Consider the following 22,028-nt stretch of genomic DNA (forward strand, 5'->3'; position numbering starts at 1 on the left):
TATATATTTAAAGGAAAAACCATAAAGTGTTTAAAGAAAACTTTAAAAATCTGCTAAAACGAAAAAGTTTTCAACAATTTTTTTTGCCAGAAATCTTTTTTTCTCCTATTCGATTTGTTCAAAGAAGCCATTTTGTATCTCTGTTCTCTCTGATAAAGTCTTCTTACATATTTGGGGGCTGTCTACACAAAAGTTCAATAAAATATTCAAAAATATATTCTATAGAATTTTCTAATTGATTTTGTGACATCTAGGTCAAAAATCTTTTGAAAATACAATTTATTTTAACACTTGTAGCCCCAACGGGGTCAAAAAAGTTGGAAATGCAACTTCACCGGCTCTTTGAACACTTGGAAAATGAGTTGGAAATGCCTTTTTCATTGTAACTTAGGGTAGACGCATCTGTTTTGGATCTACCTTGTTGTAGGTGATTCTTGACATCCTTCCGGATCGAATGCAACAAGAATAATCCAAATCGGTTGAGTTTACGCCGAGATACAGCCAGATGAAGTTGCATTTTCATCTTTTTTTACCCCCTTGGTGCTTCGCGTAAGTTTTAACCCCGTTGGTGCTACACAGAAAATCGATTTTGGTTAACCTTTTTTAATTGTTCAAAGAATAATAAAGCCAACTTATGACCTATTGTGTTTGATTGAAATTTTTTTTTTTAATTTAGAAAAAAATATTTTGTTTTTTTTTACCTCTATTGAATTTAAAAATTACGAATTAAAATAGAAAGTAAAAAAAAATCCATTTGAGAAGTTCTGTGGAATAAACCATAAAATCCTGAAAATTGCATTTATTTTATTAGTATGAAACTTTGTCCATCGATCTCTTAAATCCCAATAAGCTTTTTTGCATCATTATTTTCTGCATACAAGTCACCATATCTATTTGGGGGCTGTCCATGGAAAAGTGCTATGAAAACACAACTAAGAAAAAACAATTTTTTATTAATTTTCATTCTTTGCAAGGCCAAATCTCAGCAACCAAAGTTTGGATCAACATTTTCCTAAAAAGCTAATTGTAGAAAATATTTTCAGCTATTAAAAAACAAAAAAAAACATTTTCGTTACTTTATTTAACATAAAAATTGCAATAACCTAAAAACGGTTTACTTTATCAAAATTTTACAGAAAAACTTTTTGATTTAGGAATTAATTTTATATCTAAAATGATTTTTTATTTGTTTTAATTTTCGGTACTTTTTTTCGATTAGTCCTGATCATACATAACATTGCCAAAGACAAACAATCGATCAAAAATCCCCCTCAAGATACTTATTTTTTTGATATTTGGATAGCATTTTTCTATGAACAGCCCCCAAATTTGTAAAGAGACTTGCAAAATGGCTTATTTGGGCATAGGGAATCGTTGATCAAAGTTTCATAAAAAAAAACCATGAAATGTCGATTTGTGGTAATCTAGAGAATTGCTCGTGGAAAGAAGGGACCATACATAAACCACGTAAAACCTTTTAAGAAATTCAATTACTCTCCTTTTTTTGGACTATAGTCCATACAAAAAAAAAAATTTTTGGACGGGGCGTGGACAATCACCAAACCCTCCCCTCTTTAAAGTGTCCTCGTGGTTTATGAATGGCCCCAAAGCTGACGGTTGAAATTAGTTAGCATGGGGTTTTGTATCAGTAGGCAATTTCGGATCAATACAAAACATTTTAAATACTGTTTTGGCAAATGTTTCATATTGTTCATAGTTGTGAGAAAATTCTCAACAGTAATGATACGAAAACCAGCTGACTTCAAGCTGCCAACAATTAGCAAACGACCATCAATACAATGTCTACACTTCTGCTGGGTAAATGATGACCTGAGTTGTTCAACATGTTCGAGTTTGAAAATATTCAACACTGACAGTTCATACCATGTACACGTTATTGGCATTTTTCTACGCAACAACTTGCGTTGCTGCAAGTTTCAACTTGGAAAAAAATATTTCCAATCTCGTAAATGAAATCATCGCGCAATTGATCCAAACTGAAACAGGAACTCACGACGTAGTTTTTGCGGGTCTTCGCGATCCAGTCCTGCAACAAGTCTTTCGATCTGTTGCCACAAATGACGTAACGTTTCAGTTGCTTCAACGGGATTCTGAACATTTTTCACTGTCAGGAAGAAGGGTCTCACTTCTGCTTTTGGACTGTTCGGATATTCATGAATCGGAAGATCTCAGTGAGTTGATGGAGATACTGGTGAAAAATCATTTGTGGCAATCGAAGGTAAAAGTGGTTGTGGTTCTTCGTGGTGATCAAGTGAAGCTGATGAAAAAAATCGGTGAAATTTTCAAACTGTACGGTGCTACGAGTGTTCTTTTCGTGGTTTCCAAAAATATTAAAACTATCTTTTACATATTGAAAGCCTTTGATGGATCGTACAACCTAGTGCAAAATCCGATCGATGAGTTATTCTCTGCAAAGCTTCTGAATTTACAACAATACAAACTTAAAATTTTCGTAAATCCAGCAACGCCGTTCCACATTTATGTTAACGAGACCCATGCAAGAGGCATTGATGCTGAAGTTGTGGAGATGATTGTGAAGCACGTGAATGGTTCAGTAAAATACACCAAGCTATCGGTTGACATCCACTATATCGTTGATGTTACCAGCATTGTTGCACAAAGGAAACTGTTTGACCTGTCTTTGCAATATTCCGCACTGTTTGAAAATGTTGACCATGTTTATCCACCAAACCACGAACAAGTCTGCGTAACAGTACCAAAAAAGCACGAAAGATTGATGTTTTTTCAACTAGGTAAACCATTTAGTGTATCGGTTTGGATTTTTGTGATTGTTGTTGCATGCTATCATTTATTTTTGAAAAATCTTTCGATTAGTATGTTGAAATTTTGCATGTCACAATGGAAAACATTGCTAAAATTATCAAATTTGTTTGCCATCGTCAATCAACACTCCAAATTCCTAACTATAACCACAGAAGTTTTATGTTTTGTCCTAATCGAAGCATACTTGGCCAAAGTAATCACTTTTCTTGCAACAATGCAATATGAACCAAACCCGCGAACCTTGGAAGATCTGGATCGCCGTGAGCAGCCGTTTTCTGTTAACAATTTGGAAGCCTCCCTTCTTTCAAAATATCAAAATTTGAAGATTAATCCATATACTATAATGACAGAAAACCCATTTGAAAAATATGCAACGGTATTGTACTGCAAAATTGCTGAATATTGGAGCCACAGCTTGTTGAACTACGATCAGAAGACAAACGATCGGAAAGCTTTCATCCTTGAAGAAAAACTAATGTCTGTGATGACCTTCTATACCTTTGTCAGGTTTAGCCCATTTACGGATATGTTCCAGGGGTACATCAACCGTCTGGCGGACACTGGCATTTGGAGTAAGATCTACAACCAGTGGTCCACCTCGCAGGATCAGTTTGAAACATATCTCAAGGTAAACGATCGGATGTTGAAGTTTGATGAGTTGGTATCACTGTGGCTTGCTACAATTGCAGCATATTTGATTTGCATTTGCGTTTTTATCGGTGAGCTTATGTTTAGCCATAGAGAAATGGTCAGAAAGGGGTTGAGAATTATGAATCCTGCAAGAATTTGGTTGAATCTCAAACAGCAAACAAAAAATTTGAAGAAGCAATGATAGGTCAAATGTACGTTAAAATCAACTTGAGATAGGTAGATTTAGAGTTTCAAAAAAGTGTTTAAACCAAACGGGATAAAAATCATCACATAAAACATGTGTTGAGAAAAATATGTAAATGTTGCAAAAACAGTTTTTGAAGGTTAATAAAATATGTGATACACACATTCAATAAATAATGATACTTCACGTAATAAAATAAATAACATGACGTAACAAAAATTATTTAATCAGGCCTTCAATAAACTACGGGGACAATGTATACCCTATTAGAGTGTAATATCAAAAATCGATTTTCCAGCACAGCATTATTTTAGTTCCTTTTGGGGTCCTAAGCAACTCCCCAAAATTTGGGAACGATTGGTTTTGTCCTCACTTTGCGCAAAGCGATTCAATTTTCCATACAAATTTGTATGGGAAAAATCATTTTTTTGAATTTTGATATTTGTAAAATCCGAGTTACACGCTATACTAAAACCGGATATTCGGATGCTCTGGAATGTGCTATACAACTTTCCCGAAGAGAGTATTGTGCTAACTTGCTCCTGAAAGAAGATACAACGTCCTCAAAACTCGTCTAAAACGTGATTTTCGATCAAAAAACACGTTTTAGACGAGTTTTGAACACGCTGTATCTTTTTATAGGAGCAAATTAGCACCATACTCTTTTCGGGAAAGTTGCAGAGCACATTCCAGAGCATCCGTATATGAATCCGGTATTGATATAGCGTAAAATGTGGATTTTTAAAATATAATAATTTTAAAAAATGTTTTTTTTCCATACAAATTTGTATAGAAAATTAAATCGCTTTGCGCAAAGTGGGGACTTAACCAATCGTTACCAAACTTTGGGGATTTGTTAAGGACCCTATAAGGAACCAAAAAGTTGCTGTGCTAGCTAAATTTGGACAACTTTATTTTTTTCCACACAACCATATTACACCCTAATACCCTATAAGGTACCCAGAAAAAATTAACCTCTGCTCCAACACGTTATTTGGGTTATTTCATGCATTTGTGCCAATTTTGAGTGAAATGCATCAAGATTAATCCATTAATACGACCGAGTTTTATTTTGGCTTTGGCATGTTCGACAAAGTTGTAGCGCAATAAATTTTCAATAAGAATCTCACTTTTCAGAGTTTCCCATTTGCGTTTTGCGCTTTGCGTTTCATTTTATTGATGTTGTCAAAAAAGTTATTTTAAATTATTTTTTGAATTTCTGTAATAATGAAAAACTGTTCACTATGATGAACTTTGACAAACTTGACTTTTATTATTGAAAAAAGAAATTTGCGATTGACAATATATTCCATAAAACATTGTACTGAACAATTTCATCAAAAAATGAGATAAGAAATTGCTACCCGCTCAGTAGTTGTGGTTTTCGAGCTCAGCAGAAAAAAATTACGAACTTCGAAAAATTTACTGTAAATTTTCGCCGAGAAGTCAACAAAGTGACTCAAATAACGCCACCGGGATCGTCTGGGATCGAACCAAGTCCAACCAGAGTGAGAGGCAACCACGCTTACCACTAGACCACCGGACCCGGTCCCGGTGATTTGACTACTAAAATTTTGAGTTTGAAATCTATTGAAATTTTAATATACTGAGGAGCAAATTGTTTATCAAATATTTTAAATCTCGCGGCAAAAAGGCATTTAATTTAGTTAATAATTAAAAAAAAAAGTTCTGTATCGTCAGTTGAAAAGTGGTTGCCAGATACAAGCCAGATAAGTGAAACTTGTTTTCCACAAAAAATCAATCTTTAGCTTTTAGTATCTCAGCGACCAGCTGTTTGGTGAAGTGAATGATGCAAAATGGCCTCTTTTGACAATGGGATTGCTGGGACAAAGTATTACTGAAATAAAAATAACAAAAGAATGGGAGTTTTTTTGCATATTGAGTGTTTTTGAAACCGCCTTGAGCCAGGGCTGTGCAAAAATACTCAAAAAGCAAATATTTGAAATTTCGCTTTGAAAAAAAATCTAGATTTGCAATTTGAGAATATTGCCACCACTAATTATATGTTACTTCGCATACAGTTCAGATATGAGGACTAATTCCTTGCTCGTGATTATCAAAAGCTAACAGTAGATAGTGGAGGTTCGAAGCAAATTTCACCATTCGAAACGAACAGCTGAAACCATGAACACTTCACTCGTTGTTCTCCTAGTTATACTTTGCCACGTAGTTGAGTGCATCGAAGAGCAGTCGAACATTGCCAATCTAGTGGATGAGATCATCACCCAACTGACGCGTTCTGAAGCTGGCAGCCATGACGTGGTCTTCGCAGGTCTTGAAGATCCGATTCTGGAAGGCGCCTTTCGATCGCTTTCCTCAAGAAGTGAAGTAACGTTCCAGTTGCTGCAAAATGGGCACGAAGCTGGATCGTCATCGAGAAAGAAAATTTCACTTCTTCTTGTAGACTGCGCGAGTTTTATTAACTTGCAAGTGTTTAGTGCTTTGATGAAAAATATCGCAAAATCGGGCTTGTGGCAGCCGAAGACTAAAGTGGTTGTTTTTATGCGAAATGATCGGTCAAGTTTGATGAAAATTTTTGGTAACATTTTAGCAAGGTTTGGCACAAAAAGTGTTAAATTTGTGGAATATAATGATCATTTCATTCACTGTTATTCGATGAAAATGTGTAACACTGCTATTGAATCTGTAAACAACACAACTTATGACGTTTTTGAGCAAAATTTTGTCAATGTGAATCAATATCTGTTTAAGATTCATTTGAATCCTTCGATTCCTTTCCATCACTACGTGAGTGAGTCAAAGGCAAAAGGGATTGATGTTGAAATCATAGAAATGATCATTAAACACCTGAACGGATCTGTTAGGTATTACAAGAAATTGGGAGATATTAATGATGAAAAGCGTCCAATTGATATGTCATTGCAATATTTTCGAGAAGTTCTTAAAGTTGATACAGTTTTTCTGCCGAACCACGAACATCTGTGTATCACTGTTCCAAAAGTACATGAAAGAATGATGTTTCTTCAATTATTTAGGCCATTTACTGCTGAAGTATGGATGTTTGCAGTCGCTGTTGCTTGCTATCATTTAGTCTTAAAACATCGGATTTTGAAATCAGTTAAAATCTTCAACTCCATTAAAGAGCATATCAAATTCTTCTCCATAGCAAACGAAATATTCAATTTCATTCTAGTTGAAGCTTACCTTGCCAAAGTAATAACATTTCTTGCAACAATGCAGTACGAGCCAAATCCACGATCCATAGCTGACCTGAATCGTCTCAAGCAAGCATTTATCGTGAACAAACAAGAGGCTTCACTTCTCATCAATTACCCAAACTTAAAGTTATTACATAATTCAAACAGAAGTCCCGACTATCTGGAAAAATATTCAACAGTTGTGTACTGCAAAATAGCCGAGTATTTTTTTCACAGTGATGCAAACTTCAACCAGGAGACAAACGATGCAAAAGTTTTCATTTTGGAAGAACGGCCAGCGTCGGTGATGAACTTTTACACATTTCCCAGATTTAGTCCGTTTACCGCGATGTTTCAGGAATATATCAATCGAATTGCGGACACAGGAACTTGGAGCAAAATTTACAATCAGTGGTCAACCTCGCCAGATCAATTTGAAACGTTCTTCGAGACCAGTGAACGGGTGATCAAATTTGACGATATGGTATCCTTTTGGGTGGTAACTATTGTAGCTTACTTGAGTTGCATTTTTGTTTTACTGTGTGAAGTTTTTCTTATCAAATATTGGAAAATGATAAACATTTTCATGAGGCAAAGGATCGTGCGTATGAAGTAAAATTTACTAAATTTGTATATCAGATCTTACGAAGGAGAAACACAGTCTTTAATCGAATTGAACTTCTAACAAACTCAAATAAACGAATGCATTAAATTTCATAGGCATCAAAATAATTAACGTAATGTAAGCTATAAAAAAACCAAAAGCAATTAAATTAATCCAGACTCAAATAAAAAAAGATTAATGTTAATTCACCAACAATACACATTATGATATATAAAATAAAAGTCAACAGGATCTGCACTTTGATATACCAGAAAAAACAATCTTTGTTTATTGATTAGATTAAATGGCCAGCATGTTATATTAAACTTGTTTTAATTCGCTCTACTGCATTACCTTGGCGTTCTCTATTGCAAGATTCTTACTCGAAACTAAGCGTCCAAAGACTTGAAACGGTGAGGCATTCCAAACGACTTTTGAATTGTGAGTCCAATTGCTGACCAGCGACTCTACCGAGATAGGGTTTTTACCCAGGGAGACGACTCATACACCTGGACTGACATTTACTTCCCCTTCCGACGGAAGACGTGATCAGATAAATCTCGTCTCAAAAAATAACAGCGGGCCGACTGGGATCGAACTCAGGTCAACTTGTGTGAGAGGCAACCAAGCTTATGTTGTACTGACAAAAAAATACTTGATTTTTCAAGTGCTTTGCGTCGTAAACATTCTGAGAATATAACCTCCACACTAATTAAATGTTACTGAGCAAGAAATTCAGACATACATTTTTTACACAATCATCAAAGGCCAATTTCTACCTTCCACCTTAAAGAGACGAATGCACGAAAATGTCAACCTGCAGAGCAAAACTTTCACCATTTGAAACCAGAAGCTCAAACCATGAACACTTCACTCTTCGTTCTCCTAGTTATATTTTGCGACGTAGTTGAGTGCATCAAAGTGCAGTCGAGCATTGCCAATCTTGTGGATGACATCATTACCCAACTGACGCGTTCTGAACCTGGCAGCCATGACGTGGTCCTCGCAGGTCTAAAAGATCCGATTCTGGAAGACGCCTTTCAATCACTTTCCTCAAGAAGTGAAGTAACGTTCCAATTCCTTCAAAGTGGGATTTTTGCTGAATCCACATCGGGAAAGAAAATCTCACTCCTTTTTGTGGATTGTGCGGACATGACGAATTTGGTACAACTCAATGTTTTGATGAAGAAAATGGCAAAATGTGGCATGTGGCAGTCAAAAACTAAAGTTGTAGTTTTTATGCGAAAAGCTCGATCAAATTTGATGAAAAGTTATCAAAAAAATTTGTCATTGTATGGCACTACGAGTGCTTTATTCGTTGAAATTGAGGATTTTTCGGTTCGTTACTTTATGATGAAAATCTTTGACAAGACTATCAAATCAGTCAAGACACCTATAAATGCTTTGTTTGCTTCAAGTTTTCGCAATTTGATGCAATATGAGTTTAAGATTCGCATAAATCCTGCAATTCCTTTTCATCATTACGTTAGTGAGCACCGTGCGCTTGGTATTGATGTCGAAATCGTGGAAATAATCGTCAAACACCTGAACGGATTTGTAAAATATTATATGTTATATCCAGATATAAATGTTCAAAATCAACAATTTGATTTGTCATTACAATATTTAAGAAACCTCGAACACGTCGATCACGTGTTTCTGCCAAATCAAGAGCAAGTTTGTATAACTGTACCAAAGAAGCATAACAGAGTAATGTTTATTCAATTATTTAGACCATTCAGTGGCGAAGTTTGGATTTTTGTTGTGACTGTTGCGTGTTATCATTTAATATTTCAAAATCATGTGACTCGTCTGATTAAAAAACGACTTTCAAGCAGATTTCAAATAATACAACCAACTTTGAACATATTCTGCAAACATCATGTTAGATTTTTCATTGTGACAACACAAATTTTAAACTTCATTTTGATTGAGGCATATCTAGCTAAAGTTATAACATTTCTTACAACTATGCAATATGAACCAAATCCACGCACATTAACTGACTTGGATCTTCGCCGACAATCATTTATCGTCAACCAACAAGAAGCCTATATTCTAAGCAACTACCCAAATTTGAAGTTGGTACACTATTCAAACAAAAATCCGGATTTCTTCGAAAAATATGCAACGGTGGTGTACTGTAAAATAGCTGAATACTGGTGCCACAGTAAAGTGAATTACAATCCGGAGACCAACGATCAAAAAGCTTTCATTTTGGACGAACGGCCAGCATCCGTGATGAATTTTTACTCATTTCGTAAATTCAGTCCATTTTCCGAGCTGTTCCAGGATTACATCAACCAATTGGCGGACACGGGAATCTGGAGTAAGATCTACAATCAGTGGTCCACCTCGCTGGGCCAGTTTGAAACGTTTCTCGAGAATAATGATCGTTTGATTACATTTGACGATATGGTATCGCTTTGGGTTGTTACTACTGTAGCTTATTTAATTTGCATTTGTGTTTTTATTTGTGAATTAATTCTAACAAATATGAAAAAGAAAGAGCAAACTGTGACAAAATTGATTTCAAAGTTTGAATGTAAAATATAAATGTTTAGTTTTATCTTGATAACTTTCAAAAATCATTTCAAAACAGTAATCATGCTTAATTGAATAACGTCATATTTTAATACCTGCTATGTATGAAAAAGTAAAGTTTAGATTTAAGTAAAAAGACATATATGCAAAGAGAAACCTAAGGCATAAAGATAAAAAAAAAACAGAATTTTCGCTAAACGAAGACAACACTGCAAAATAGAACAAATGATTTCAATCGTCTTAAATTAATAGTCTCCAAACCACATAACCTAATTAAAAAAGTTTCTCATGATTGAAAAACTATAAATCAATTTCCATCAAAAACCTCACTTTCCAAGAGAACATTCAAGTTGACCAAAATCATGTTTTACTACTTACTTAAAATATTTCTGTTGTCTTGTTTTTAGTTTTGAGGAGGCAAATATATTTCAAAAACTTCTTAACATAATGTATTTTCACTAACGATGTCCACACGAGCAACAACCAAAGTAGATTTCAATAACTTTTGCAATAAACACCAAAAAACTTCAAAAATGTCTAACGCCAATGCTCCGTTCTAAAAAGTACTGCTCAAACTAATTCTGGTAAAATTTTCTAAACGTCGCAACTCTCTATTTCAAATGCCTTTTTATGATTTATCTTAGGGAATACCGGCATAAATGTATGCTGTAGGTCGAGCAGCTATAAAAAAAACTGTTGATAAGATTTCTGCCTAATATGAGTCAGCACAATGTTTTCATGCTGAAGCGAATATTTGTATATATAAATGTAAATCAGAATTTTAAATAAAGAATAATATCTTACACGATTTTCTAGTCTTCTGTTTAAACATAATTAAGGGATTTTTTGTGTTTTCGTTAAGGCTTTAAAAAAAACAAATTTCAACCCTGATTTTCTAAATTTTGCAACAAAAAGTATCACAGAATGGTTTTTACATCAATACAGTAATGCTACTAGCAAAAAATTGCAAAACATCAATGATTTTACTAAAACAGTCCAGACTGGATTATCGGAAGCCTCGATAATCCGAAGTTTTCATTATCCTAAGGTTAGTATGGGACTTCGGATAATCAAATCATGAAAAAATGTTTTTCTTATTATTTTTAAAGTTTGAAAAAAAAAACTTTCGATTCACATGTTTTTTCAAATTCAAATTCAAAACATTCAAAATCAAGTTCGTTTCCAAGGATACTAGATGTCACCAGAAAAAACTAGCTACTTTTTTTTTAAACTTTAATTTAAAATGGATGAAAATAAACATTTTTATGCCTGTTTCTATTGTGAAATTGACTCGAATATGACACAATTGTCACCAGAAAATGGGATCCAAGGGGTCCCCCGAGCAAAAATTTACAGCCAAAAAATTCACTAAAAGAAAAAGTGTCTATTTTAAGGGTTAAACTGCCTTACCCAAAGCGTTCTCAGTCTCAGATGGTAGTCCAGATGTCCCCTACAAGCAGCAGATCGAATCGAGTTGATATCTGGATGGAACACTTTTTTAATTGAGTTTGAAAATTGTGTTATTTTTCACAAAAATGCTAATTACTCCCTTTAGATTTAACCAATTGGGATGCTTCACCTCGGATATTTTCGATGCATTTGAACTTTGAAATTTAATTAAATTTTGCCTTAAATTTTGCCCAAGTTACAGCCATTTTAAGATTTTTGACGTTTTTGAGCGATAAAAAATTGTGTCCCGATTTGCCCCACTTTCCGTTGACCTAGCGTGCTCATATTTTGGCCATATGTTAGTTTTATATGTACAAACAACCCCTGAAAATTTCAGGCAAGTTGGTGAGTTCCAGAAAACGTCCCATACAAAGGGGTATGCCCTGTTCGTGGACTCGCTCTTAAGCCTTCAAATTTGGCACATTTCATATTTACATAATTTATAACTGTATGCAATGTTATTAGAATCCAGCAATTAACAAACTTTTATACACAATGAAATATTACGCAACTGAGTACTAATGATTCGAATCGTTCTATAAATTTTGTATAAAATAATTTTTGTAACAAAAAATGGCAGGCACCAAAATCACTTTGGTAGGTTGTTATGATTCTTTATTTCTAAAAATAAAACATTTCTCAGAAACTTGATTTCGGCCAAATGATTGAATGAAGATAGTTCTTTATTTAAAAACAACGTATCCAGAAGCTGACCCAATCGTCACATTTTTCGGAAGTTGTGGAGCTGAATTCTCTTTGGGTGTCATGACTTGTGCTGCCAAAACGTAACCATTTGATTGTATCGGTTGAATATTCTCAGCTTGAAGTTCATCTGACGCTTTTAATGTTGTATCTCTTAATTTTTCCTTGAAGACGTCGTTTGAACTCCGAACTGCTTCCACCTTAAGTAAAGAACCATCCTCAATTTCATCGTCCTCTTCCGGTATCACCATTGAGATATTGGTGTATCCTTTGCTGGGCAGTTCAACATAAATCCTGGGAGTTCTTTCAACGTTTTCTGTAAAGTCTGATCTGAGAATCATTTTCTAAAAAACAAAAAAAAATGTAAATATGAGGTACTCCAACTTCATGATAACTAAACCAACCGTCTCTTCCCCATCGATCCCAAACAGAGTCTGCAGCGCAACGGGCATTTCAACGTGGATGTTCCTCAGGCTGTTCACCTTCCGGGTGGTTCCCATGGTCAGCGCGGATACCAGCAGCACTCCGCAGAGGAAGAACAGCGTCAGCTGCAGTTTTGTGACTACAATTGAAAAGGCAGTGAGTTCGTGTAGATTCGTGTCATGATTAGAATTCATACATTTTGGAGCAGTTTGCACAGTTTTTGAAGTTTCGTGAGGATTCCCACTCTCATCGAATGCCACAACCTTCACGACATACTCCGTATCGGGTGACAAATCTCCAAATGAGATTCTTTCCTGAGGTTGTTCCAAACTTGTATTCCAAATGTGGCTTCCGTTCATGGTCAGTACGTAAACTTCGAGCAGCTCGTACAGGGAACTGCTGGAGCACGCCGTTGTCAGGCGGATGTCGAAGGAGGTGTCCGTAACGTTGCACGGGTCGAACTGGGGTGAACCGATGTCGGCCCCCGGAGAGACGAGACACTGTTGCCAGGAGAAATCCGACGAGTGGTTTGGGTAATTTGCTGATACGGCAAAGTTAAGTACGGTTGGGGAGGACACGCTGAAGCTGGTGTTGGTTGATGGAACGGTGACGAAGCGGATGGAATCCTTGCAGGAAGACGACGATGTTAGGTTGCAATACATTACGGTGTAGTTTGAGATACCGGTTTGGACAGATGGTGGATACCACGATACGTTGAAGCTCTGTCTGTTATTTGATACTTTTTTAATTTTAGGTTTGAGATCATGCTTTGGAGGGAACACTTCCATTATGTTAGAACCCTGGAAAGATCCTTTGTCATTGTAACATGACACCAGGATTCGATAGTGATCTAGTGTAATGTCTTCGAAAGTGGCTACTTCATAAGGCAAATCTCTAGAATCGTTGACGGTAATGAACCACTGACCAGAATCCGAAACTGCCGATACGTTATACCGGAATCCCGGACCATTCCACTGACTTTCCAGCATTGGTTCCCAGTACACCTCGAGCGTCGCTCGATCTCCCTTTTGGTCCTTGAAGCTGAACGCTCCGGGAATCGTTCTGGGAGCTACATCCGGCTTTCGAGCCTTGGTTTTGAAGAAGGTCCAGCTCCAGCTGGACCAGTACTCCTCGTCCAGCAGTCGAACGCTGCGAGGAACCACTCGAAGTCGCACTCCAAGCTTGTACTCGGTGAACGGGTTCAAATTTTGGATCGGATAATCAAACACCGAACTATTACTCTCCGTTGAATCTATTGGCCTTATGTCGTACTTTGAGATCAGCATGAATTCGTAATGGAAGGATCGCTCCACATATTTCAAATTGCTTTCATTGTTCCGGATAACAACACTGTCACTGGTAATATTAGTCAAAGTAGTTCCAGAAACACCTCTAAGTTTCACAAAGTCATGATTCACAGTGAAATACATCGTCCTTCTTCCAATACTGTTCACGGCTTCCAGAATCAAAGTCACATTATCTGACGCTGTAAAATAGCAACTAGTTGTATTGCTACTGTAAAAATATGTGCCATTCTTTTTCTCAAGATCACAACTAGCATTAAATAGTATGCCCTTAGTGAATAACCTATACTCAGCTGCCTTGTCACAGTTGGATACCGGTGTAAATTCGCAGTATTGTTCTGACAGGCCAAACAAAAAACACTTGAAATTTCGTTGGAATTCAATCAGTGCCGGAGGTCTTCCCACGTGGATGTCTTTGGCGTCCAAGGTGGTATCGTTGTAAGTAAATCGGAAAGATTTGCTATAGCAAACGTCAGATTGTTTGATATTTGAAAGATCTATTTTTGCCTCGATTGTAGTTGTGTTGATTATCTAGAAATATAAACAGAATTATCACAATTTATTAGAGAAAAGCAATTGTTTGAAAAGGCGTTTCTTTGGTTGAAATATCTCTTTACAGACAATAACTGTTTTAAGTCTCTAAGTAATCTTCGTTTATTTCATCTTTGTTTAAACTAAAAAGTCTTCATAAATCTCTTTGTAAGTAATCATATGTCGTTCTGGAACTACTGCTACTGCGAATGTAGAAAAAGCATATCGGCTTAAGTATCGAGATCGTTTGATTCAGTCTTTGATGTTAATTGAACCAATACAGAGTTATTGTCCTGGTCGTCATCCTTGGAGTGTGGCTGAAGTTTTGTCTCGTTTGGAAATTGTTTGCTCTGTGGGAAGAAAATATTTTATTATATTTGTGAGAACTCTTTGAAGTTTATATGAAATTTTCTTCATAAATGAATTTTAAATATGAATGAAGAAATAAGAGCAATTCTCCCCGAATTTCCGAAATGTATTTTTTTGATTTGGCATAAACTTTGTGGGGGCCTTCTCTATGAAAAAAAGCCAATTTGTGTCATTGGTTCGCCCATACAAGCCTCCATACAATTTTGGCAGCTGTCCTTTTGAAAATGGTACGTAAATATTCGAAAATTTCGATTTGGTGATTTCGGCAAAGATGCATTTGTTGTAGGTATCGATGAGAACTATTCTGAAAACATTGGGTGATATGATGGGTTTTGTTTGAATTATTCTAGATCGGGAATAAAAACTAAATAGATATTACTTAAGTGGTCATTACCTTAGACAGGGTTGCCAGATCATCAATTTTTTAAACTCGTTTGAAAGGCCTTTCGATTAACTAACCAACGATAGGTTGGATGCTGGATCCAGACATAGTTTACATCCATTAAAGTGAGAGCCGGCTTCAAAAAAGTACATCAATATCACTTAAGTGGTCATAACTTAAAACAGGGTTACCAGATCATCAATGTTTTAGACTTTTTAAACATGCGTCTGTAACCATTTTAAGAGAGTGATTTTTTTTTTCTAATATTTGGAGTAGGTTTTAAAAATATGATTCTTTGGGTATTTTTCAATCAATACAAGGTTTTTTTAAATTGGTTTTATTGAGTATTAAAAGCACAAATGATGATTTCAATAATACAATTAATTATCATCATTTCAAAATCAGTCTTCTATTTTTCATATTTAATTTTCTAACACCAATGGTAGCACCAGTGCTTCATACATGTTTAATTCAAACTGTATTTTCTGATTAACTTTTAAACGGAATGAACTAATTCTTTTTGCATAATCCTTTTGTCCTTAATTATTTGTTCGTGGTAAACAAAAACGTAAAAAATCTCAATTTAGCTTTTCAAAGATGGACAAGGATGGACACTATTTTAAAAGATTTCAAAAGGCAGTTTTGTTAAATAATTTAACCTAAAATGTATATGACCCAAAAACTATGCACATTATCAAGTTTTACCAAAGTACTTTTCAATTCAGAATAAAAAAAAATGTTTTCTTTGCATTTACGATACTTTTAAAAACACATTATTTTTAAAAATCTTTTTTTTTAACAAAGCAATCATACCCTACAGTTCAAAAGTTTGCACTTTTTGTTTACTAAAGTAAAGTTTGTCAAAATCGAGTTTATGTAATAAAAAGTTATGTTTAAAAAATGTTATTTTTTTAAGTAAAACTATTTTTTTCCAAACGGTCCTAATTATAACCTACAACTTTACCGAAGACACCAAACCGATCAGAAAATCCCTTCTTGAGACACAGATTTTCGAAAGTTTTCATAGCCTTTTCCCGAAGGCCCCTAAAATTTGTATCGAAACTTGTATGAAGAAACTAATGATGCAAAATGGCTTTTTTGAACGTAAGCAATCGATGGACAGAGTTTCAAACAATAAAAAAAAATACAATCAAAAGTCAATTTGCGAAATTCAGAGAATTGAAAAACACCACAAAGTACATGAATAGATGATTGTTAAAGGGTTACATACATGTAAATCGTCATAAATGTTCGAGGTTGATGTTAGCACACATTCCAACTTTTTTATAATCTTTTTGCAAGGCATTTAAATGTACATTTTCATATACTAACATTTGGATGTACCATTGCCGAGATATAGCAGTTTCAAAAAACGGGTGCCATGATATCTCAACACTGCTTCGACCAAATCAGCTCAAAATTTTGGTGAAGACTTGTTAAACCGGTCCTGTGTGCATGAAGAAGGCCGATTTTATAAAACTTAATTTAAAAAAAGATAAAAATATTTTTAAGTTTTTCATATAAAAAACCTCAGTTTTTGATTTTTGTATTTTTTTTAAAATCTAAATTTAAAAATCGGGCTTCGCCATGCACACAGGATATATCTTGGGAGTCTTCACCCCAAATTTGGTCCATCCCATCTTGAGATATCGTGGCACCTGTAAATCAACTCCTTGTTTAGAGAAAAACGTTCACTAAGTTTGACAGTTCGCTTTGCGCATGACAAAATTAACTAAAATCGTCTCTTACTCAGTTCAGTCATGAAACATCTTCGTGAAACATTCAGGAGTGAATGAAAATCATCTTTTTAGTAAAATTATTGAATTTTCTTTAATATGAAATTTTGTGATTTTCTACATGTATGTGACCCCTTAAACAAATTTCCTGAAATTTGAATTGTAAATTATTTAGAGCACAGTTCAATTAAATGTTTTCGTAACTATTTACTAGGAATAAGAATGAAAATGAAAATAAATAAATAAAGACAAATAAACAGTAGGGTGCCTAGAAAAATTGACCGTCTGCTCCACAAGCGGAAAACGGGTTTTTTGGTTATATTAATCATCTGCCAATTTTGAGCGAAATCGATTGAGAATAATCCATTGATACTCAAGGCATAAGATTTTTTTTTTTCATGCAGAAATGCCAGTTTTAGAGCATTAAATTTCCAATAAGAATCTCACTTTTGGGAATATTTGGATGGAAGTAGCGCACCGTGCAGACCAAACAGAAAGAAAATTGGGATTTTCATACATTTTTTCGATAAATATTGATCGATTTTGCTCAAATTTGGCCTAGGGTTTGAAAAAAAGTCCAATATTCTGGGCACCCTAATAAACAGTTGATTTTCTGAACATACCACAGTAAGTTGCAGTGGAGTTTCGACTCTGATATCAAAGATTTTTCGCACTCTTCTAGCAGCAGTAGTGAAGATTGTCAGGGCCATGAGCATTCCACATGATATGTAGAAAATGGCTTTGAGTAAGTTGTCTGCAATTGAAAATATTGAATGAATTTATTCAACTGAACAAATTCGTTAAACAATCACCATTGTCAGCCTTTGTGACCACCGTCCGTGTGTGCTGAACCATTCCAAGTCCGTCGTACGCCAACACCTGGACTGCATACTCCGTCCCTGGCGACAATCCCTGTACCGCAAACCGATCCCGATACGGCTCGAAATCAGCCCGCAAAACCACATCCGACCCCTTCCACACCAACAGCCTCATCCGGTCGTAGAAGGATCGCTCGATGCAGCCGGTGTTGAACAGCAACACGAGCGAATCTCCCCGCACATCGATGACGTCGAACTTTGGCTGTCCGATTCCGACGTCCGCCGGGGACACGATGCACTCCTGCCAGGACAGGGGTGTTGAAAAGTGGGCAAAGTTTGCCGACACGGCAAAGTTTAGGGTTGAGGTTGAGGAGATTCTGAGTTTGGTGGTGTTTGGTGGAACCGAGGCGAATCGGATCGAGTCTTGGCAGACGTTTGCGGAGGTATAGTTGCAGTACATTACGGTGTAACTGGTTAAATCTTGTTGGTGGGTTGGTGCGTGCCAGGACACCTCGAAGTGGGCACTGTTGAGGACTCGTTTGATCTTTGGTTGATTGGATGGGTTGGGAGGGAACACGTGTAATTCGTTGGGATTTTCGACAGATCCTTCGTCGTTGTAGCAGGATATTAAGACTCGATAGTGAGCATTGCTCATGTTTTCGAATGTTGCAACGGGTGATGTCGCAGGACTTTGAACTGGGTGGAATCTAAAAGTAAAAGACTGTTGTAGAATCACTCTACAAGTTCCTAACGATAACTTACGTCTGTCCGGTATCCGATACTGCAGAGACGTTATACCTGAATCCGGGTCCATTCTGATGATATTCAGGAATGTGTTCCCAGTAGACATCGAACGTTGCTAGCTTACCATGCCAAGATTTGAAGCTAAACGCTCCTGGGACTGTCTTCGGAGCTTGGTCTGGTTTGCTGGCCAAAGTTTTGAACGAAACCGAACTCCATTCTGACCAGTACTGATCATCGAATGATCTTGCTGACTTTGGAACCAATCGAAGTCTCACTTTCAAAGTGTAGTTTGTGAAGGGTTGAAGATTATTCATTGAATACTGGTAAATCATAGTAAGAGTCTTCTCGACTGTGCTTATGTTACTTCCATAATCAGAGATCAACTGGAACTGGTACTCAAAGGTACGCTGTAAGTGGTCCAACGACATCTCCTCAACCCATCGTATTTCCAAATCTCTGCTAGTCACGTTAGTCACTCGTAACCGACCAACCGGTCCAGGTCTCACAAGATCATAATTGTTCAACTCAAACGACGTAACTCTTCTTCCGATCGCGTTGATGACTTCCAATTCAAACCTCAAAACCTCCACCCCATTCCTGTACATACATCGCTGATTCTCATCACTACTATCATACACCAAACTACCCCCAACCACTTCGACACTGCACAAACTACTCCCAAAACGGTAATTCATCATCATCTTGTAGCTCGTCTCCAGATCACACGGACGTTTAATAGGCACTTCACACCGCAGGTCACGCAAATCCTCGGAAATGCACCGGATCTCCGCCGGGAGAATCTTCGCCGGAATCCACCCAACGGTGACCCTGGCTACGTCCAGCCCGGATCCTCCGCTGTAGCAAATGTACTTCCGAACGCCGCACTTTTCCAGCACTGCACCGTTGACCTGTTGCACCGCGACGATTGTGCTTTCGTTGAGAATCTGCGAGAGGGTGGGAAAGTCCGATATGCTGAATGTTCGCCGAATCAATCGGTCGCATGCAAACGTGGGGTATTCCACTTGGACGAACACTGAGCAGAACCGGATGGCATGCAGTATCACCATATTTCAGAGAAGTTCGTATTGTTTATAAATCAACATAATGACGTGACATTCGTTGACCGGCGTGATACGGATATAGCTTTCTCTCTTGTGCATTTTATACGGGTAATTTAACAACTGCACTAACAATTCAAATGTTTTGCATTTGAATCCCAAGACAATCACAAATAAATGTCCTAATTAATCACAAAAACTTACCTCCGACTTAATCCTCTCGTTTTGCAGCTCAATAAACAGCGAACTGCTGTCCAGTCCATCCTGCACATTATCAAGCCGGCAGCTAACGGTGTAGAACGTGACGTTGCTGTCCAGATCTACAACACTCGGCGAGATGGTTATTTCTGTAAAAATCACGTAATAACTGTAGGATTCCTTCATCAACTGCACACACCCTCATCCCCCACAATCGCTTACTTCCACTGGGCTTTATCACGTAGGAGGTCGCCAACGCAATGTTGCTCGCGGCACAAATCATCCAAACCAGCGCAAGCATTATGCTCGTGGAACGTGGATTCTCGTGTGTTGATAACAGCAGCAAACCGATTTCTGGTTCATTGCTAATCGGCACTGTTTAAAGTGTGAAAACGTTTAGCTGATTCCGATTCGCGTATTTTGCGTAGTAAAATGCAAGCAATTCACTCCAGAGTTGATCGCTAAATGAATTCTCGTAGTCGGGGAATACCGATCACGAAGCTAGAGCATCGAGTTGGATGGTTAAAGGCAAACTAACTAGCCGAACAGCTGGCTGCTGGTATTTAATTATTTTCACTTTGTACTTTGTGATAGTGATGCATTGGGGTACAAACAACTCATAAAATCCCAAATTTTAATTTTAGCGCTGAAAGATTAGACATTTATTTAGGCCGATGCAAATGTTTTCAAACTATCAAAAAAATAAATAAAAAATGAAACAACAAGCCATGCTTTAAACATTTGAAAAAAGTGTTTTAAGAGCGAGTCCACGAACAGGGCATACCCCTTTGTATGGGACGTCGTTTGGACCTCACCAATCTGCCTGAAATTTTCAGGAGTTGTTTGTACATATAAAACTAGCATCTTGCCAAAATATGAGCACGCTAGGTCAACGGGTAGTGGGGCTTATCGGGACACAAAGTTATATGGCTCAAAAACGTCAAAAATCTTAAAAAGGCTGTAACTTAGGCAAAATTCAATTAAATTTCAAAACTCAAAATGCACCTGATAGGGCTTGACCATTTTTATTTTTTGTATTTTTTTATTTGGCTCAAACTTTGTGAGGGCCTTCCCTATGACCAAAGCAGCTATTTTGTGTCACTGGTTCATCCATACTAGTCTCCATACAATTTTGGCAGCTGTCCATACAAAAATGGTACGTAAATACAGTCGATTCTCTGGCTGTCGATCTTCTCGATATCAATAATTCTCCATCTATCGATGAATTCTTCAGTCCCTTCAATCTGCATGCTTCAATTATCTTCATTCCTCGATATTTTCCCCTGCTTGAAGGATCTCTTCCTCGAAGGTCCCTTGGATTCTGTTTGCTTTAAAAATCTCTTCCGGTTGTCAATAATTTCACTTTCTCATGGCTTGCATAGACATTTTTCTTGGTGAAACGAAGCATTGAAGGGTGTTTGACATCAGTTTGTTTTTGTTTGAGGGACGTTGCCATGTCTCTCTCCCATAGCTGGGTATCAAGAAAAAAATATTTTCAATCGAGTCTTCATTTTGCATCGTTCTGTAAACTGATGATTCTCTTCCTCGACGGTCCCTTGGATATTGACAACCAGAGAGTCGACTGTATTCGAAAATCTGTAACTTTTGAATGAATTGTCTGATCAATTTGGTGTCTTCGGCAAAATTGTAGGTATTGTTGAGAAATATCCAAAAAAATAGATGCACGGAAACATTTTTTTGAAGATTTTTTATCAACTTTTTTTTACAATATCTCGAAATACTTATTTTTTTAATTTTCGACATTTTTTGATATTTTTTAGGGGACCAAACCCCGCAACTTTTGAGCCATAGAGAAGTATGGTTAAAAATTCTGCCGCCGAGTTTTAAATTTTAGAAAATATAGCGATTTTTGTAAAAATCTAAATTTCATACATAACATTTTGTTGACCGAATTTTTTAATGTAAAATTGAATTTGCAATCAAAAATGAACAGATTTTTAGATTAAGGGCTCCGTTTTCAAGATATAGCCACTGAAAGTTTGATTTTAGCGAAATATTCGCAGTTTTTTCAGATTTTTTTTTAAAGTTCAGAAAATCTGCTATAAAACTGTCTAAGAGACATTGAAGATTGGATCTCTGGTTGCTGAGATACAGCGGCCTAAAGAAAAAGAATCATGAAAATTAAAGTTATCTAAGTCTCACTCAAACAACCCACCGATATCTCGATATCTCAGCATCTTATGGTCCTTTTTTATGTTTAAACATGAAACATTGGTGAAATTTTCCGAACTTTTCGAAAACTAGATTTTGATTTTTTTAATTAAGACTAACATTTTAAAAGGGCCAAACATTCAATATATTTTTATTTTTTTAGTTGTGATTTTAA

At 36.4% G+C, this 22,028-nt stretch overlaps 4 protein-coding genes across 4 annotated transcripts in view; 2 read left to right on the plus strand and 2 right to left on the minus strand.

Moving 5' to 3' along the window:
- Window positions 1-22,028, minus strand: part of LOC128093043 (hepatoma-derived growth factor-related protein 2-like) — a 160,982-nt gene that overhangs the window by 39,093 nt on the left and 99,861 nt on the right. The gene's annotated exons all lie outside the window — the stretch shown is intronic.
- On the plus strand, window positions 5,784-7,457 carry LOC120413528 (uncharacterized). The gene has a single exon (XM_039574400.2). It carries the CDS (start codon window positions 5,786-5,788, stop codon window positions 7,433-7,435), a length of 1,650 nt encoding a protein of 549 aa, XP_039430334.1. The 5' UTR covers window positions 5,784-5,785; the 3' UTR covers window positions 7,436-7,457.
- LOC120413527 (uncharacterized) lies at window positions 8,285-10,738 on the plus strand. Its single transcript, XM_039574399.2, has one exon. It carries the CDS (start codon window positions 8,285-8,287, stop codon window positions 9,977-9,979), a length of 1,695 nt encoding a protein of 564 aa, XP_039430333.1. The 3' UTR covers window positions 9,980-10,738.
- Window positions 11,990-20,316, minus strand: LOC120413564 (uncharacterized). Its single transcript, XM_039574443.2, has 7 exons — window positions 19,904-20,316; window positions 19,688-19,830; window positions 18,444-19,369; window positions 17,676-18,388; window positions 12,738-13,793; window positions 12,523-12,680; window positions 11,990-12,462 (listed from the first exon to the last, which is right to left on the minus strand). Exons 1-7 carry the CDS (start codon window positions 19,980-19,982, stop codon window positions 12,100-12,102), a joined length of 3,438 nt encoding a protein of 1,145 aa, XP_039430377.1. The 5' UTR covers window positions 19,983-20,316; the 3' UTR covers window positions 11,990-12,099.

Source organism: Culex pipiens, chromosome 2 (genome assembly GCF_016801865.2).
Source record: "Culex pipiens pallens isolate TS chromosome 2, TS_CPP_V2, whole genome shotgun sequence".
NCBI lineage: Eukaryota > Metazoa > Arthropoda > Insecta > Diptera > Culicidae > Culex > Culex pipiens.

Excerpts from the sequence above, each read along its gene's own strand:
- LOC120413528 (XM_039574400.2), top strand. The coding sequence starts at position 5,786 with ATGAACACTTCACTCGTTGTTCTCCTAGTTATACTTTGCCACGTAGTT.
- LOC120413527 (XM_039574399.2), top strand. The coding sequence starts at position 8,285 with ATGAACACTTCACTCTTCGTTCTCCTAGTTATATTTTGCGACGTAGTT.
- LOC120413564 (XM_039574443.2), bottom strand. The coding sequence starts at position 19,982 with ATGCTTGCGCTGGTTTGGATGATTTGTGCCGCGAGCAACATTGCGTTG. Across the intron at positions 19,831-19,903 it reads CGTGATAAAGCCCAGTGGAA|AAATAACCATCTCGCCGAGT; the intron begins GTAAGCGATTGT and ends TGATTTTTACAG. Across the intron at positions 13,794-17,675 it reads GGTCACAAAGGCTGACAATG|ATTCAACGGAGAGTAATAGT; the intron begins GTGATTGTTTAA and ends TAAGGCCAATAG.